Source organism: Chiloscyllium punctatum, chromosome 5, assembly GCF_047496795.1.
Source record: "Chiloscyllium punctatum isolate Juve2018m chromosome 5, sChiPun1.3, whole genome shotgun sequence".
Lineage (NCBI taxonomy): Eukaryota > Metazoa > Chordata > Chondrichthyes > Orectolobiformes > Hemiscylliidae > Chiloscyllium > Chiloscyllium punctatum.
This window is the reverse complement of record NC_092743.1, coordinates 101,765,439-101,785,506: the sequence shown is the minus strand read 5'-3', so window position 1 is coordinate 101,785,506 and position 20,068 is coordinate 101,765,439. Positions and strand designations below refer to the sequence as shown.

Here is a 20,068-nt window from a genome sequence, read left to right as displayed (position 1 = left end):
TTAGGTGCACAAATGTTCACATTCATTATGCAATCTTCACATTATATACAAATATATAGTTTAAATGCTTCTAATGAGATTTACTTGGTCTTTACAAACTAAAGACACATTTTGTTTACTAAAAGCACTGGTATATTTTTATGGTGTGAAACATTCAGATTACAACTTCAGTTTTGGTGTGAATACATTCTTTTGCTTTTCCTCATGCATTGCCGTGGGGTGAAATTTGCTCAGAAAGAATTGTGCTCCAAAAACACAACAGGATCACAGCAAAAAGCAGGGATGAGATTGCCGCATGAGCACAACGGTTTGGCTGTTTTGCCCGAAAAAATTGGCAATCTCCATGCTTGATTCTCATGGCTCTGCAGAGCACTATAAATTAAAAAGGCAGAGAGTGAGGGTAGCAGCAACCTCTCTTGAAGGGCTGCTGCTTCCTGTCTGTATGGGTGCGGTACTCTGACTGTACAGATCTGTAGGAATAGGAAAACATGGAGAACTGGCCATTTCAATGGCAAGAGGCTGAAAGTTACAGTGGAAACGCTGCAATGGAAGGATGGCAATCATGCACAAGCCATAGATAAAGTTTCCTGCAAGGAAGAAGAAATTGTCGAGGAAATGCTGTGTCTTTTACTCTCAACAGTTATGGGAGAAAATGGGGAAGGAAGTTTCATATCTGCAATCTGAAAGGTGCAAAGGTGGGATTGCCCACACATTGTCTGCTCAGTAAAGAGAGAAGAAATATGCTGAAATATGACCTGAAATGTGCTTGCTACAAATTCTGTTCTCCAAACATGATGTAATACCAGTAATGGAGGATGGTATAGACAGACATAATTCCTTTTAGCTTGACACCAGAACCCCTTAGTCAAAGATATTTCAGCTTAGCCTCTAAAGATGACTTCTCAACTGTCCTTAAAGTGTCACATCAATGTTTCAAGCACGAAATCAAAATGTGGTCTAAAACTATCAGCCACATAAACATCTGTACTAGAAGAAGAATGTAAAATTGTTTGCTTCATGCTTGCACTGTCTGGCTGTCAGCAGTGTTGAAAGAGATGACAATCCTATTCTCAGTACTGTGGAGTTTCTATAGTGAGGTTTTACTTTTCTGGAAGTAGTGAACACGTTCTTGGCCTATTTAACTGTCATAGTTCTTCAAGTAAAATAACTCCTTGTAACAGAGGATGAAACGAAATCTGAGCACTGTGATATGTATTCATAAGAAAATGTACATTTTGGACTGTGATTTGCATTGATGACTCTGTAACCTCTAATCCTCCAGAAAATCTGTCTTTGTTCAACACCTCCCAATTCCCTTCATTTCACTATTACAGGCCACGCCTCTATTATCTGATCCCATTTTTGAATCTTCCCACCCCCCCCCAAACCTTCCTGATACTCTCCTTCTTGAAGATTTCCAGCAAGTGTTTGTCAACAATACCACTCCTCCTAAGAAAGTTTCAAATTTGGCTGGTAACACTATAATATTAATGCATGCTGCTGTTGTGACAGATAGATTGACACGTGGTCCTAATCAAGTATGAAGGTGTCTGATTGTGGGAAGGTCTGGGGTTCCTGAAGGCAGTCTGGGGATGTTTAATGGGTTTGATGGTGGTGACGGAGGGGAACAAACAAGTGCCTGCTTATTGAGGTGATGGGTTACTCAGGAGCTGATTAGGCTTCTGGGTCATGTAGAACCATCTTGCTCCTCTTGGTTTACTAGCAGTGCTGCGAAGATCCTTACCTCATGGGTTCAGCTCTTCCTGCCTTCTTTCATATACCAGCTTTTACAAGGGAAACCCAACTGATATGAGTTAAGATATAGAATGAAACTTAATTATATAGAATATAATGAAGATGAAAACTCACAAGGCACATTATCATATTTCAATGACCAATCAGAATCTTTCAAGTGGATTAGTTACCTCTTCCTCATTCCAACTGTTGAAAGCAAGAAATGGGATGCTTCAAGTTGAGCTTCTGCTTCAGACTGTTTAAATTAAACCTCTGACATAATTATTCAGTTCAGTTCTTTCCATTATTTTACTTGTATCTTTTTTTTCTTTATTCTTTCAAGGGGTGTGGGTATAATTGGCAAGACCAGTATCTACTGCCAATCCCGAATTGTTCTTTAACTTGGTAAGTTATTACTATGGGTCTGGAGTTATATGTCCACCAGACCAGGTAAAAGTGGCAGATCTCTATGAAAAGAAAAGTTAGTGAATCAGATGGGTTTTTACAAAAATCAAAGACAGTTATCATGACTGAGACTAGCTTTTAATTTCAGATTTCTATTAAAGACATGGGAAGATATGACGCAAAGTCTCCAGAGTATTAATTAGCTTGGCTTCTAGATTACTAGTCTAGTGACATTGCCATGACACCACCATTGCTGCCAGTACCAGGCAAGCATTGAGATATTATTACCTCAATAATAATATGAGCATTATCTACAGTTCATTACATACCCAGATGTGAATAACTGGCTTTTAGTACATTCCATCTATAAAATAATGATGTTCAAAGTAGTTATTTCCACAATCGGATCACAGGGAACGAACAGATGAAGACCCTGCCACATGAAAAAAGATCTTGCAAAACTACCATTAGCCTTCATGGTCCAAAGCAGTTCTCTTTCAGACTACAAAGGAAAACTGGAGGCACTGCATGCCTGTCCCTTTAAGAATTTTGTAGAACATTTTTAAAGGTACAGACAAATGGCACAGGAGCAAATATAAAATTAGAGGCACAAGGGATGTTTGTCGCTTTTTAAAAATAGAGCTGTTCACAAGGCAGGTCTGATTAAACATCAGATTTCAAGGTCTGGAGGCCAGATAAAGACAATTTCTTTCTGGTGAGGGTCTAGAATCTCTGCCTGCATGGATGATAGGGGTGGAAACCTCATCACATTTGAAAAGCTCTTGTTGATTACCCAATATTAAATGAACATTCAAGGCTGGAGAAGAGGAACTGAGAAAATGGGATGACGCTGGATCATTTTTTCTTTTGGCCAGCACAGACATGATGAGCTGAATGGCTTCCTTCTGCACCAAAAATTGATATGATTCTATGAATCAGAAAATCCATTCAGCTTATCTACCTTGGAAGAACTGGCAGTACTGTCTTAACAGGTTGCAGGGTGTTCTGCCTCTACTCTTTTGACTGGATGTCTGTTGTTCATGTTCAGCATTCTTTGTGCAAAAAGAAGTTTCTGATATCAGAAATTAATGTCTCACTAAACTTGTCAACTTCTATTTTCAGCCTCCCTATAAGTGACAGCATTGTGCTGATTATTTCCTTTTCCTATCCTGTTTACCAGGAAAACAGTTTACGAAGAGATTTCATTTTTATTTCCAGGACCTCCTTTAAAAGGCTAACTACTTCAGATTTCTACAATACTAAAGCCAGTCCTCTAGTGTCAGTAGTTGGCTTAATTTGATCCTCAATGCTCTCATTGTGTCTCAGCAAACAAGCTAGGACACGTTCTCGTTAACGTTCTAACCTTGAGATGGGCAACCACTTGTCCGAGAGATGGCTCCTGCTACCTTCTGCAAGAAATAACTCCAGTGCAGTTCATGTCAGTTATAAGTCTACTCCACTTAGAGTAATCTTCACTGTTTCCACGCAGAATACCCTTATTAATGATCTGTGTCAAGCAATTTCACCTCTTGGGAATGCTGCATGACTTTTGTTACTTTGCACTGCACTTTGGGTGCAAGGCGATGGAGAATTGTATTTTTATTGGCCCTCAGCCAGACGATTTTGTGCACTAGTTTTGTTAAATAGTTGTTTTTCGTCAAAGAACTTTGTTAACTGGCCTTATGGGATCTCCATATAGGTAATTCTCCTCTCCAATGCAAATACATGTGAGAGAACTACTGACCAGAAGAGATTATTTCAATATAATGTGTCGCATGATCTGCTTGAGCTAATAAGACAATCAAATGTAGTCACTTGTTTTAAACATTCTCTATTTTTACCTATGGATACACAGCAAGTAAGATTATTTGTTGACACCAAGCAATCCATACTCTCTGTAAATATAGGGAGAATTACTTTTTGATCAGGAGTAGCAAAATACAAGAGAGGATAATGAGGTATTTTACCATTTTAAGGAACAATCTTCCCCTACATTTCTCCACATGGTTCAGGCACAAATGCACAATCTGATCAACACATGCCATACAAAGGTTACTCAGAATTTAGAGTTCAAATTAAAGGAACACTGGCTAAAAACAGAGTTGAGGAGACTAACTTTCCATACTCATTGTTGTAAGCAAGCTTTGCAACCATTTCACTTTATATTTGAATGGAAGTGTTCATTTCCTGCCAGTCAGGAGCTCACTTGAAACATTTTTAAAAAGTTATTTGTGTTTCAGACAAGCAAAACACCCCACTAATATGGGAAATCACAGCGTGTTCATTTTTTTTATTCATAGTCGGCGACAGGCTGGTTAAATTAAGTGGGTCTGATCATAGCTGTTGCTTTGTTGATGAAATAGACCTGGTCCTGCTCACTCAATTCAGCTGCATGACTTAAACAAAGTCATTTCTAACTACTCTCCTGCATCTGTGTCTGTGGGTGGAAGACTGTCCTGGCAGCTTTCTATTTAAATGCCTGTCACTATGTGGTTTTCTGCCTATTTTTAATCACTGAATCAGACTACTTGCATTCTCGCCATCCTACTCGACCCAGAGTTAGATTTCAACTCATTATCTTCTCCATCATAAAGACCTCCCAGTTCCACCTCTGTAATGTTATATGCCTCAACCCATATTCTGCTGAAATCCTCATCTATCCATGAAGGCTCTGGTCTTCCAACTCTTCCTCCTATATATTACATGCTCCCATTTCCCACAGCATTGCTGGTCAGACCTCCCATCACCTAGGTTTCACATTCTGGAATTCTTTCTTCCAATCAGTGTGCTTGTTTGTGTCCTACTCTTCTTTATAACCCTCCTTGAACACCCGCCCCCGCCCACCACCACTCCCCCACCACCTAACCTCTTGGTCACCATTCATACAGTCTCCCTCTTTGACAGCTAATGGTGGTTCAGTGGCTTCTGAGTCAGAAGACTGGGGCTTTCAACTGCAAAGATTTGAATGGAGAATCTTGGTGACACTCCAGTGCAGTGCAGATGGAGTGCTTCAGTTTCGGAGGTGCTGTCTTTCAGGTGGGAAGTTAGAGCTGAGACTCCACCTGGCTCCTCTTTCTATTTTATATTTTATCTTCATCTGATCCCATCAGCATTGTTTTGAAGAAGAGCATGTTCTAACAACATCACTTAAAAAAAAATTACCAAGGCATTATCACATGGCTATAAGTGGAAGCTAAAAACAATGACTGCAGATGCTGGAAACCAGATTCTGGATTAGTGGTGCTGGAAGAGCACAGCAGTTCAGGCAGCATCCAAGGAGCAGCAAAATTGACGTTTCGGGCAAAAGCCCTTCATAAGTGAGAGCTTGCAGTGCACAAATTGGCTGCCACATCTCCTACATTCAGAAGTACTTCATTGGTTGTAAAGCGCTTTAAGACCCCCTTATATCATGAAAGGTTCTACAAAAATGCAATATTTCTGCCTTTTCTCTGGTTAACTAGTTTGTTGATTCCGACTCTGGAATGTGTCTTACCAATTCACCTTAAAACTCTACTCACCCTGACCTGTTGCCATCGAACTTCTGCGCCACTTTAACAAGTGCCTTCTGGAGTTCCATGTAAACCAAATTCATTGCGCTGCCCTAGTCTACAGTTAATATTTCATCAATACAATAAAACTGGTCCCTTTGAGAAATTTACATAAGTTTCCATGGCTATGTGTGAAATCATGTGCCACAGTTTTAGCCACTTCTTTTGCCCATTCTTCCAGCTCCCATTAACATTATTTAATCTGCTTCCTAATTCATTGTCGCCTTTACACTAACATGTACAGCTCTTCGCTCTTTGAAGTTGGTGGGGGTTGGGGGGGGGGGGGGGGTGGGGAGGGGAGCTGTAGGGGATGACACCCAGTGTGTGATTGGAGAATTGGCAAGAGGAATGGGGTTAAAGGCCACCACCAACTCCACCTTTGCTGCCTCCTCCTCTGCAATGTCCACCCCAGTACACCCTTTCTGCAACCATGCCTGGGTCCCTCCTTGATCTGAAGTCTCCTATGAGTGTAGTACCAGCATCAATCACCATCTTGCTAGTGGTGCTGCTGGGTACAGAAGAAATGCTGGTTTTAGAACAGCCAGCTGCTTTCGCCAGTGTCAAAAGATGTGGTGCTGGAAAAGCACAGCTGGTCAAGCAGCACCCAAGGAGCAGGAGAATTGACTTTTCGTGCAGTAGGTCTTCAGGAATGTTGGTGGGGGGGGGGGGCAAGAGGACTGAGAAATACATGGGAGGGGGTGGGCCTGGGGTTAAAGGTAGCTTGGAATACGATAGGTAGATGAAGGTGGGAGGTGATGGTGATAGGTCGGAGTGGAAGGTGGACCAGATAGGTGGGAAGGAAGATGGACAGGCGGGACTGATCAAGAGGTGGTGCCAAGTTGCAGGGTTGGGTCTAGGATAAGGTGGGGTGATGGGAGATGTGGAAACTGGTGAAATCGACATTGATTCCATGTGGTTGGAGAGTCTCAAGGTGGAAGATGAGGTGTTCCAGGCCTTGGCAGTGGAGGAGGCCCAGGACTTGCATGTCCTTGGTGGAGTGGGAGGGGGAGTGGGAGTCGTCGGGCACAGGGCGGTGGGGTTGTTTAGTGTGTGTCCCCCAGAGATGTTCTCTTGCCAGCCAGGCCTTCTGTTCCGAGGGTCCTCAGTCTTTGGGAATGTCCCGATGGTTGCCTGATAAGTGTCTGAGTGACCCAAGATGTGGCAGGCCTTCTTTGAGACAGACAATGCACGGGGTCTTGCGGGGATTCCAGCCAGAGGCTGAGACTCATGTTGTTCCACAAAAACCTGCCCAAAGCTTATCCACCTCTCTGTGGCAGTTAAAATTGTAGATCTGATCAGAGGCAAGGCTGCACATAGTTTTGCCACTTCATTTTCCAATTACAATGCAGAGAAGTTATTAATTCTGTTTAGAACTGACTTACAATTTTAAGATATGAACCTACAACCACCTGATGAAGGAGCAGCGCTCTGAAATCAGTGCTTCCGAATAAATCTGTTGGAAAGATGTCCAAAGATGTGCAGGTCGGGTGAATTGGCCATGGGAAATTACCCGTAGTGTTCGGCAAGGGATAGATGTAGGGGTATGGGTGGGTTGTCCTTCGGCAGGGCGTTGTGGACTTGTTGGGCCGAAGGGCCTGTTTCCACACTGTAAGTAATCTAATCTAATCTAATCTAAACTATAACCTGGTGTTGTGTGATTTTTAACTCTGTCACCCCAGTCCAACACCAGCACCTCCAAATCATGTCAGCCCTGAGACAAGAAATCTGCACAACCCAATTGCTGAGCTTCCCAAACTATGGGTTGTGATGGGGTCTTAAGCTGAGACAATGGAGTCGTGAACCACGAGGCAGCAATAGCAGCCATGTTGCTCAATGCACAGTGCTAACAGCTGTGAGATGTTGCATTTTATTCTAATGGTGGATGTGACCTTATGGACAGTTCTTTGAGGCTTTAACTGCTGCAGCTGCTGCAAAAAAACAAAAGGTAGATGTTCTTCTATTAAAGAAACCCATTGTTTAAACACTTCTCACCATGCTCAAACTACTGCTCTACAGACTAAAGGCCACCACCCTCTCCCAAACCTAAATCAATTTTCACTCTGAGGTCACATGAAATTTGGAGCATTAAAGTGAAATTGCATTGAGAAAAACTTCTAACAATGCTGCCCTTTGGTTAGAATATGGATCTTAACATCACATGAGGTAGTTCAGGTGAATAGCATTGATATATTCAATGGACAGCTAGATAATTACAGGAGGGAGAGAGGAATAGACAGATATAGTGATACAGAGAGAAGTAAGGCGGGAGGAGGCTCACATGGAGCATAAACACCAACATGGCTGATTGGTCTGATTCTATGCCATAATTATATCCCAGAATACTCCTTCAGCACAGATCTAATGCAGCAATAGGCAGGTTACGTTGCCAACTAAGGACACAAGTCTCATTTTTTGAAGCTATTACAGCAATTTAATAGTACAATCACAAAAGATACCAGCTACTAAGACAGTTAGCTTGTGGCCAGAAAATAGCAATTTAATACAACACTTAGAGTTGGAGAGTGTGCTAATAGCTGCCTGGAGCCACTGCCTTTTTAATTTGAACATTTATGCTGAAGAAAGCAATCACTGACAACATTAATTATAAACATTTGAGTAAGAGTGCCCGATGCTTGCATTACTTACCATTTGGCCTCTGTCACTTTTCATCACTCTGGCTTACCCATGCATCATTCACACTTATAATGATGCACTTACTTATCTGACTGTCTTATATCATATACGGATGTCTTCTTCACAAGCTAAATCCACTGCAGGCTTAACTATCAGACTTGATTCTTAATGACTGTCGAAAACTAAAGACTGCATTTGCTGAATTTTAAAACAGCCTATGCATAAATTGCTAATGTTAAAGCATTCAGTATATCCGTAACATTTTAACTACAGTACGCTTCATGGATGGTTTAGAATAGTTGGCAGGGTCAGTGAGCAACTGATTTTACACAGAAACAGGAGGAAGTCATTCAGTTCCTTGAGCCTCTTCTGTCATTCAAATAATCATGGATGTTCTGCATCTTAACTTCATCTCCTCACTTTTGTTCCATTACCAGTAATACCCTGGCCTAACAAAAGTCCAACAGTCTTAGTTTTGCACATTTTAACAGATATCCCACCCTCTATGCACCCCTACCTCTTAATGGGCAAAAGTTACAGATTTCTACTATTCTTACTGCCAAGTAGTAAGAGCTGACTTCACTTCTGACAGGTCTAGCTCGAATCAAAATATTTTACCCCTTTGGTCCCTCTCAACAAATTAATTCCTATCTCTTCTATACTTAAGGGAGTAAAACACTAGACTATGGAACCAGTTCTTACAATTAAATCTTTTCTACCCAACAGCAACTTATATTTGTTAGTGTCTTTATTGTAATGAAATATCCTACAGTGCTTTAGTACATAACAGATTATGTCAATGTGCGATATAACGAGATATTAGGTCAGATGACCAAAAGCTTGGTCAAAGAGATATGTGTCTCAAAGATGGAAAGCATTAGTTCACGAGGAAATTCCAGTGTTAGTGCTTTCCCTCATTTTTATACTTCCCCCTCTTTACTAGTAATTAGTTGTTGTCCAACAGAGGACCAGAGACATCTCTTTCCATTAGAGAGAAGCATTTGACTATGTATGGCTCAAGGATAATACACAAGTATGGAGCAAAGCTAAGAGGCTGGCCTCCATGAACTACCACAGTCAATATCAGGTTTAGACCAACATTTAAGCTACTTGAAATCCACTCTTTAACCAGCTGCTAACTCAACCATTTTCAGTACAGGCTCATGGTGCAACAGCAGAATGGAATATGGCTCCAAAACAGACAAACTGATGCGCAAGGACCCACAAACTCCGACTGACAATTTGTTGGCATTCCAAGTTGTGCAGGCATTCAAAACAAAACAAAAATAAATCCAACTTCAGGCAAAGGTAAAGTTAATTCTCTGAGGAGTGAGCCCCAGGATATGAAAGACATAAACTTCTGCGCTTGGACTAAGAGACAATACAGAAACAACTATAAGTATTGCAACTTTGTGGAAAAAGGCAAAATTGAAAATAAAAGGAAATCAGCCTTACAAGTTCAAGATATTTTGACAAATGTAAAGCATGGCCAGTGATTAGTGGGTCAGGAAGATCTATAATAAGGTGTATCACTAATCAAGCCTGAACTTTGTGAGAATGCTGAAGTATATTAAAATGGATGTTATCTATGCTTAATTTTCATAATGCTATTGGCAAATGAATTCATTTACATGTCCAATTCGAACTGTGACAATGACATCTGATAAATATGTAAAAGGTTACTTTACAGCCCAAGAAACAATGACATTTGCTTACGGCACATATGGAGTTTTTAACTACCAAAATTAATTAGCATTATCCTCAAAGCATCTGCACGTGTCTGTCAATTATAGGCAGGGTTATTTTTACAAGTTAAGTGGGGACCGGGAAAAGAAGGACTTTATTGATGAGATATTGAAATCACAAGAAAGATCAGCAAATGGTACAATGTAACAGACAGTGCCCCTTACCTGCATGGGTTTTCATGTGTGTCCTGAGATGCCTGGGTTGGCTGAAACTCTTTCCACATTCTCCACAGTTTAAGTCTCTCTGCTGAGTGGCAAGTATTCCTGCAGTCATTAATGAAAAGTTGAGAAAGAAAGAATATTATTTCAGGATGATACATCATTAGAATGTCTAATGTGTTGTTACATGAGGCTACCCTTCAGGCCCCTTAGATGACAACTGTCATGTTTCATCACTGCAGCCTCTGACATGGCAGATACACAGAACAGAGAGACTGCAATGGATTATGTTGAATCAAATGAATGTGCCTTATGAAGTGCCCACTCTAGGCATGTGTGCATTTCAGAGTCAATGGATCCACTCTTCATCCCATTACCCCACCTTTTCCAGTAGGCACATCAAACAGGCACACATAAATTGCATGACTAACAGGACATCAACACAATGAGTGCTTCACTATCGCTTTTGGCCATAAGATCTTGCAGACAAATGCAAAATGAACGGACACATCATGGGCTCCTCAAATTTCCAACTACAATCTAACTGTCTTCTCAAGCTCAGACCTTCAAGACTCAGGCTCAGTTGATATCTATGAATGATAGTGTCATCAGACAAGACAGCTTATAAAGGAAAGAAAATTCCAGTTTCTGTGCTTTGAAAAACAGCAGTAAACCTACAGCATCTGAAATAGCAGTGCTGATGGGCTAGATGCTGTATATTTCTATAATTTTCTGTTGGCTGAATAAATGATATTTTGAGTCAAAGAATCACTGTGAGTGAACTCAGCATTTCTGACAGTGGTTTCTACCAAGTGACAGAAGTTCCTTGGCAAAACCTGGGAAGTCTAATAAATCAATGATAATAAATAATTGCTTGGTGATAATTAACTTAAACATTTCTAAAAGAAGGCAAGAAGCCACAACTTTTAGTCTCGCACACATCAGAACTAAAATGAAAGAAACAGACTTGAAAAAAGGGACGCCAACTAATACAACTTGATTGGTTGGGCCATCAGCAAAAGATGGAGCAAGAACGGTCAATTGTCAATTGTCATTCTCAGACTCAGAAGGTAGATTCTGATTATAGATTCCATGCTACCTCAGGTTTCTCAGAAGGGTTGGATGTCTCTACAATGTTTGAACAACAGTGAAGCTACTTAGAGTCATAGATGACACGGTTCAGCACGGAAACAGACCCTCCGGTTCAACTCGTCCATGCTGACCAGATATCCCAACCCAACCTAGTCCCACCTGCCAGCACTCGGCCTATTTCCCTCGAAACCTTTCTTATTCATATATCCATCCAGATGCCTTTTAAATTATGCAATTGTACCAGTTTCCACCACTTCCTCTTGCAGCTCATTCCATACATGTACCAGCCTCTGTGTGAAAAAGTTGCCCCTTAGGTCTCTTTTATATCTTTCCCCTCTCACCCTAAACCCATGCCCTCTTGTTCTGGACTCCCCATCCCAGGGAAAAGACATTGTCTATTTATCCTATCCATGCCCCTCATGATTTTATAAACCTCTATAAGGTCACCTCTCAGCCTCCGATGCTCCAGGGAAAACAGCCCTAGCCTATTCAACCTCTCCCTATAGCTCAAATCCTCCAACCCTGGCAACATCCTTGTAAATCTTTTCAAGTTTCACAGCATCTTTCCCAAAGGAAGGAGACCAGAATTGCACGCAATATTCCAACTGTGGTCTAACCAATGCCCTGTACAGCTGCAACATGACCTCACAACTCCTGTACTCAATACTCTGACCAATAAGGGAAAGAATATCAAACGCCTTCTTCACTATCCTATCTATCTGCGACTCCACTTTCAAGGAGCTATGAACCTGCACTCCAAGGTCTCTTTGTTCAGCAACACTTCCTAGGACCTTACCATTAAGTGGGTAAGTCCTGCGAAGATTTGCTTTCCCAAAATGCAGCACCTTACATTTATCAAAATCCATCTGCCCATTGGCCCATCTGATCAAGATCCCGTTCTAATACTTGTCTCAGGCTGACACTAAGGCAGTAAACCCACAAATGTTTTGTTCCACGAACAAGATTCTTTGGTCAACCCCACCAAGTATGGTTTTGCCTTCCACACAAAATGAGTAGCCTGACATTGTGGTGCCAGCTATGTTGGCTATACTGATGGATTATATCAAACAAATATAGCATTAACCATTCACAGCAAAGAGCAGACCAATCAGACTCAGCCAACATGTGCAGGCAGTCTCAGAACACTATGTCAAATTAGATGTGATTTCTCTTTAGAACAATATTTATTAAATAATTCAGGTTGTGCTAAAGGTTACATTGGAAGCCAACTTAACATCATTAGCTGGGCTTGCAGTGTGATGTTTTTGGCATGCATATTAATGCACATGACCTATATAGGCAAAAAAAGTTTGAACATATAATGCACCTTTCTTTCATGGAAGAGAAAGGGGTCAAACCGACTGCCAATCTCTTCCAGGAACCCTCTATCCAATCAGAACCTTTCCATTAAGTGTATAAGTCCTGCTAAGATTTGCTTTCCCAAAATGCAGCACCTCACATTTATCTGAATTAAACTCCATCTGCCACTTCTTAGCCCATTGGCCCATCTGGTCCAGATCCTGTTGTAATCTGAGGTAACCCATTTCGCTGTCCACTACACCTCCAAGTTTGGTATCATCTGCAAACTTACTAACTGTACTTCTTATGCTCACATCCAAATCATTTATGTAAATATGCTATATAAATTGGCGCCCCTCTTTTATCAAGTTGTTTCTTCCCTCTTAATTCTGATGAGGGTAAGACAAAAATAATCTTTGACTTTATGTTTTTTTAGCAATGTTTGAATCAATTACAGCACACCCTTGTATGTATATAGTTCCTGTAAAACATTAAAGTATGCAGGGCTTCCCAGGTGCAAAATGTGACACTAAAGGAGATGCTAAAATAGGTCGATTGAAGAGGTCAATTTTGTAGACAGTCTTAAGCAGGAAGCAAGGGAAGGAGCAGAGTGATTTAGGTACAGAATGCCAGAGCTCACCCCATTGGTAGCTGAAGGAATGAAAGGCAAAATTAGACCAACTAAACCAAGACTCATTCCTCATTGTGGAATGTATCTAACTTCCTTATCTGAAACTAGTCAGAGAGTATTGCTGAATTAAAAGTATTCAAAATCTGTTCATCACAACAGATGTTTATTTGAAATAGGCCCTGATGTCAATTATCTTCTTCATTATTTGAAACATTTGTACAGCAAATATTTCAGAGAAACTCTTACACGTTGATTTGACGTCACTTTCAAAGCTGTTATTTCAAGTAGTCCAAAATAGTGTGCTTATAACCTGCACAGATGCTAACACGCAAAATTGCAAATATTCCTTCCAAATGGAAATTCCTATCAAAATTTTCATTTAATCAAAGAAAAGCAGCAAATGTTGTGTGGCAAATGCATGTGGTTGTTCCTGTGATCCAGACATCTGAAGAAAACCAGGAAATATAACTCTGGGCAAAAGACAGGGTGAATGGCACATATTGGACCGGTCTTTAAAATAGCCAGCAACACTATGATGGGCTGAATGGCTTCTGCCTGTCCATCTGGTTCTATGCTGGATGCTACTTTGATCAGCATTCATTAGGTGTACAGTGTTACTTAGCAACAGGAAACATGGAAAAGGCAGTAATTTGCAACAGGATGTATAATGGTCTCAGAAAGCAATGCAGTGCACTGGGTTCTTGGCAATCTTTTGATGCTGTTGTTAGTAGGTATGTTTGAATCTGACGGAAGATGGACAGATTATGCTTCCATCCAACTGATTGCAGCCTGAGTGGTTGTTTGCACTTCAAATTATTTATTGGGCAAACTCCTTAATAACAGAAGATTACAGGCTGGGAATTCTTCAGCAAATGACTCATTTCCAAAGAGACATCCCTCAAATTTCAGTCAATAGTTACAGATGAGATGGAATACTCTCCCCTTGTTTGGATGAGTGCAACTCCAAAAACACTCAAGAGACTTGACACTATTCTGGAGCAAGCAGCCCGCTTGATCTCTACCCCATCCACCACCTTAAAATCCACTCTCTTGACCACCAACACACGCTGGCCACAGTGTCCACTGCAACAACCAAAGGTGCTCCTTCAATAGCACCTATGACCTATACCACCTAAAAGAACAAGTGCAGTAGACGTACAGGAGCATCACAATCTGCAAGTTGTTCCCCTCCAAGTCTCACATCATACTTACTAGGAACTGTATTGCTGTGTATTCTCTGATATTGGTTCAAAAACCTGGAACTTAACAGCACTGTCCCTACACACCAAAGACTGCAGTGGTGCATGAAGAAGTCTCATCACAAAGCACATTTAGGGATGGGCAACAAATATTGACCATGCCAGTGACACTCAGAACCCATTAATGAGTTTTAAAAAACTCCTCTTGTTGCACTTAATCAAAGTTACACTTTCAATACAAGTCCACTCCATCATTAAAACTACTTACTTTTAACTCCTTACTGGATTCCAACCCTGCCTCAACTCATCTGCCACTGGAGCACTTGTCTAGTCTTTGCTATGTCAAGACTTTACTGTTTGATTGTTCTTCTGATCAGACTCCCATCTTAACCCTGTGTAAATTCTGCTCACCCAAAACTGACTGAATATTAAGTTGCACCAGAACTCATTGAGACATTACTCCTGTATTTACTGGCATACACTGTGTTTGCTTCCAGTGTGGAAAGTTAATGCTAAGATCCTTATCCTTGTTTACAAATCTATTTACGGCCTTAACTCCTTCCTTTCTCTGAAACTCTTTCCCAATCCTACCTCATTTCAAGATTTCTATATTCCTGCAATTCCAGACTCTTTTTTAATCTCTTTTGCTTGACCATTGTCAATGCTTTCAGCCATCAGAGACTAAAGCTCTAAACCTCTCTGCCTCTCTCTCCTTCTTTAAAGTGTTCCTTAAAGGCTATCTCTTTGACTAAGCTTTTAGTCAGCTCTTCCAATGTCTTCTTCAGTGGTTAAGCTCTTCCTGATGAAGGGCTTATGCCCAAAATGTTGATTCTCCTGCTCCTCAGATGCTGTCTGACCTGCTGTGCTTTTCCAGCACCCCACACCCAAATCTGATCTCCAGCATCTGCAGTCCTCACTTTCTCTTCAGTGGCTAAGTGGCAATTTTTTAAATTGATAATTTTCTTGTTGAACATCCTGCATCTTTGTTACTGTTAAAGGTACAATATAAATTTTCCAATCTCCGATGCAGTTCACAGTCAACAATGTTTAAAGGATCTAGTGGCACAATGGTAGTATTCCTACTGGAAGATCTGGGTTCAAGTCCCACCTACCATGATGTTCAGTCATAACATACACAGACAAGTCAATTTAAAAAAAGTTAATAAATGAATGTGCATTTTGACTCAAGCAGACCTGGACAGGTAAAGATCAGATTTCCCACCTAAAGGACATGAGTGAACCAAATGGTTTTTCAATGACAATTTATTAATTTTACTGGTATTATCACTCATACTGACTTTTTATTCCAGATTTATAACCTGCTACATTGGAACTTGAATTCCTTAAGTCTCTGGATCATATGCCACTATTCCCAAGTATCTTTAACTAAATAATAATAGCAGCAGCTATTTATCCTTCTGGCTCCCTGGAAGTGAAGTCATATACTGTATCCTAGAAGACCATAACATGTAGGAGCATAAGTAGGGCATTCAGCCCATCAAGTCTGTTCCACCATTCAATGAGATCATGGCTGACCTAATAATCCTCAACTCTACTTTCCTGTCTTTCCCCTATAACCCTTAATTCCCTTACTGATTATAATTCTTTCTATCTCACTCGTGAATATACTTAATGATACAGCCCAACACCCCTCTGTGGTAAAGAATTCCACAGATGCACTACCCTCTGAGAGAAGGTATTCCTCCTCATCTGTTTTACATAAGCAACCCCTTATTCTGAGATGATGCTCCCTGGTTCTACACTCTCACAAGGGGAAACAACTTTTCCACATCTACCCAGTCAAGTCCTCAAAAAGTCCTGTATGTTTCACTAAGGTTCCCTCTCATTCTTCTACTTCCCATGAGTATAGACCCAACCAACTCAACTATTCCTCATAAGATAGTTTCTCCATACCTGCTATCTTCTCTGAGTTGCCTCCAGTGCTAGTGTATCACTCCTTAAATAAGGGGAACAAAACTCTTCACAGTATTCCAGCTATGATCTGACAAATGCCTTGTATAGATGTTATTGAAATAGACTGGGTAAGTGTATGACAGCTAAATAACAGAAGCCTGAACATCCTTTTCTCCATTTAATATGTAAGACATCTTATAGCCAACAGATAGGACAAAAAGACCAATGTCCAATATTAAAAAAAAACTAAAGTCGACTTTATGACATTTTTATTTTAAACGAAAGGTAAACTCTGGTACCTTTCACTAAATGTATCTTCTTTCCTATTTACTTCTAACTTTTTGTCAAAATAGAACAACACTGAAGTGACTTCAAAATCAGAAAAAGCTTTGATAAGATAATGCTGTACTCAAATTTTGAATCTCATTTGGCCATCATTCGCACAGTGGAGTTACAGGAATGGTAGATATGTTCGCATTGTGGATAATGCAAAGATAGGACAATAGGTAATATTAACAATAATCTAATATAGAAATATGTTTCTGTGAGTAAGGTTCTTGTGGGGAACTATTATACCTCACAGGACAATAATAGATACTGAGATTCCTAATTTAAAAATCACACACCAGGTTATAGTCCAACAGGTTTATTCGGAAGCACTAGCTTTCGGAGTGCTGCTCCTTCATCAGGTGGTTCACAGGTCACAACCACCAAATGAAGGAGCAGCGCTCAGAAAGTTAGCGCTTCCGAATAAACCTGTTGGACCATAACGTGGTGTTGTGTGATTTTTAACTTTGAACACCCCAGTCCAACTTCAGCATCTCCAAATCGAGACTCCTAATGATTAGAGAAATTATTTGCCAACAACTTTCACCAGCCTATCAGCAATGCAGAAGCAGGAAAATTGTTATATCAGATTCCTGTCCATATCTTCAGCATCACCTTTCACAGATAGAACCACAAAACCATGCTTCATGGGTGGAAACCAACTGGCCCATCATGTTGGTCCACTCTGGGTCCTGCTGCCAGCCAGAAATGGTGCCATGCTAATGTCTCTAGACATGTAATCTCTGCATTACCTCTCATTTCAGAGGGCAGTTAAGAGTTAACCACACCATGGGCCTGGAGTCACATATCGGCCTGACTGGATAAATACAGTAGATTTCCTATAGGACATGCTGGATTAGATTAGATTCCCTACAGTGTGGAAACAGACCCTTCGGCCCAACAAATCCACACCGACCCTCCAAAGAGTAACCCACCCGGACTCATTTCCCTCTGAATGATGCACCTACCACTTTGGGCAATTTAGCATGGCCAATTCACCCGACCTGCACATCTTTGAACTGTGAGAGGAAACCAGAGCACCCGGAGGAAACCAGCACTGACACGGGGAGAATGTGTAAACTCTATACAGACAGTTGCCCGAGGCTGAAATCGAACCTGGGACCCTGGTGCTGTGAGGCAGCAGTGCTAACCACTGAGCCACCTTGTGGCCCGTTATTTGGCCTATCTAACAGTATTCATACTGTCACTATTACCAGGGATTAACGATATTATGCATCAGTTACTAATCCATACATTTCCATGTGAGTTATATGGAAAAAAACTCCCACTCTGCTATGGATAAAAACACTAATGAACTCATTGTAAAGCTTCAACTATTGAGTAAACTGAAATACTAACTTGTTTCGGCTGTTGGATCCAGAAAGGGACTGTGAGCTCTCCAGCTTTCGTATAAGGCAGACAGATCTTGTGGATTGTAGGCCGTTAGCACATTAAAAGCATTCCCGTGCTTCATCCTATCTCCCTGTTTCGTCGGTGATGCTGGGTCAAAAGTGCCTAATGAAGTAGAACATCCTGTTGGACTGGAATGACGTGGCATCTGCCCATCTCGTGTGCAGTATCCTAATGATGCCAGCTCAGCTATACCTGCTGATCTGTATTCAGGTTGAGGCAGAGCATTGGCTTTGTGTTTGGTCTGCTGGGCAGCTGTGGGCAAGCTTTTGCATCCTGACTCTCGACCAACTTGAATGTTTGTTGGGTATAGTTGGCAACAATTACCAGAAACTGCACCACCGGCACCATCCTCTTGAAGAAGTCGATCTATTGTGATATTCTCAGTTGTGGTTCCATATCTTAGAACTGCAGGGCGTGAATGAACAACCTTGTTTCCAAAACTACCAGCTTGCAAAATCTTGTGCTCTAAACTTGTATTTGATCGTACATTTTGTTCTGAAAAAAAACCATATTGCTTATGGCTGTTTGCTTGCTGGTACCAGTAACTATTTGGAACTGGGCCTACAGCCCTTGTACCTGTAGGGGGGAGGGATACTCTGGGCTGTGGGGGAGCGTGTGACTTGCTTGAGATCCCTGACAATAAGGGAGCAGCTCTGGCCGTTGGTGATTGCCTTTGGCATGGGGGATGGCTATGTACAGAGGATGTGAGCATGGGAGGACTTTCTTTACTGTTCAGTACAGGAGGAGGGCCTGTGCGTCGACTGCTACTAACTCCAGGCAAGCTGTGATTTGTGGCTTTCAGCCCATTCCGGGCTCGCCATTTCGGAGTTGACATATTGAGGTTCAGCTTGTGTAGGACACGCTGATGCATCAGGAGCACTTCAGGGTAGAGGGTTGCGTGATTGCAGAACTGGCAAAAGTGTGTGATCATACCATTCTGGGGTGGTGAGGTAGGTGAACCCCGGAAGAAGAAATTATCCTTGCAGGCAAACTTTTTTAAAAATGTTATGGTCAAATCTAAAGGAAATTCATTTTCGGCTGCATTTGTGTTGGGATCAATGTTGTGCACTTTATCTGCACCTTCCAAAGGCAGGTCTGAATTCTTTCCACTGTCTGGTTTGTTCTGAAAACCCGGTGGTAAGCTGGGCTGGAGGATGCCTTCTTCGACTCTGCAAGATCCAACTGATCCCTGTTCAGCTCTTGGTGCTTCCATTTGTGAAATAGAACTACATTCCACAGAGTCTGCAGGGACCCCTTTAACATCCAAACAACAAGTTACGTCTTTTGAATCAAGAACGATTCCTGGTCTATCTGGCAAAGATTCGTGAAACCTGTTGGTGGAAACAGGAACGTCTTCCTGAGATTCATTCTGAGGAGCCTGGGAGGCTGGGTTGCATGGCAGTACAGGTGGCTCAGTCACTGTGTAGTCACAAGGCAAACATTTGTATGGCTTTTCTCCTGGGGAGATACAATAAAACAGGCTTTCAAAATGTGTACATTCAAAATTAATACACATTTAGGTTTACATGCCAGGAAGATCTAATTTGGCATGTATCTTATGAGGGAAAAGACTTGCACTGTCACTGAATTATTCATGACCTCAGAACATTCCAAAAGCCAACAAAAAACTTCTTGAATTGTAGTCACTGTTATAGCATACAAAATTGCAAGAGCTCATTGTTGTGCAGCGAACTGTCTTGTACAACAAGGAGACAAATGCTTTATATTCCTCAGAAGCTGTAGGGACCCCTTTAACACCCAAACGTTAAGTTATATTTCTTGAAGCAAGAGGGATTCCTGGTATATCAGGCAAAAGATCATGAAACCTATTGGTGGGAACTGGAGGTACATTTTGCGGAGCCAGATGATGGGGGGGCCTGAGTGGCATTTGAGTAAAGGTGGCTCAATCATGAGTTAGTCATGAGTTAACATGATCTTCTGAAAGATGTTGGCTGAAGGACAAATATT

General features: G+C 41.3%; 1 protein-coding gene across 4 annotated transcripts in view; it reads right to left on the bottom strand.

Annotated features, from left to right (window-relative positions):
• Nucleotides 1-20,068, bottom strand: part of znf516 (zinc finger protein 516) — a 156,321-nt gene that overhangs the window by 26,016 nt on the left and 110,237 nt on the right. For all 4 annotated transcript variants that reach the window (XM_072570869.1, XM_072570870.1, XM_072570873.1 and 1 more), the window contains 2 exons: nt 18,047-19,558; nt 10,232-10,330 (listed from right to left, as the gene is read on the bottom strand). In XM_072570869.1, coding sequence (XP_072426970.1) covers nt 10,232-10,330; nt 18,047-19,558 — 1,611 coding nt within the window. The remainder of the gene's footprint in view (nt 1-10,231; nt 10,331-18,046; nt 19,559-20,068) is intronic.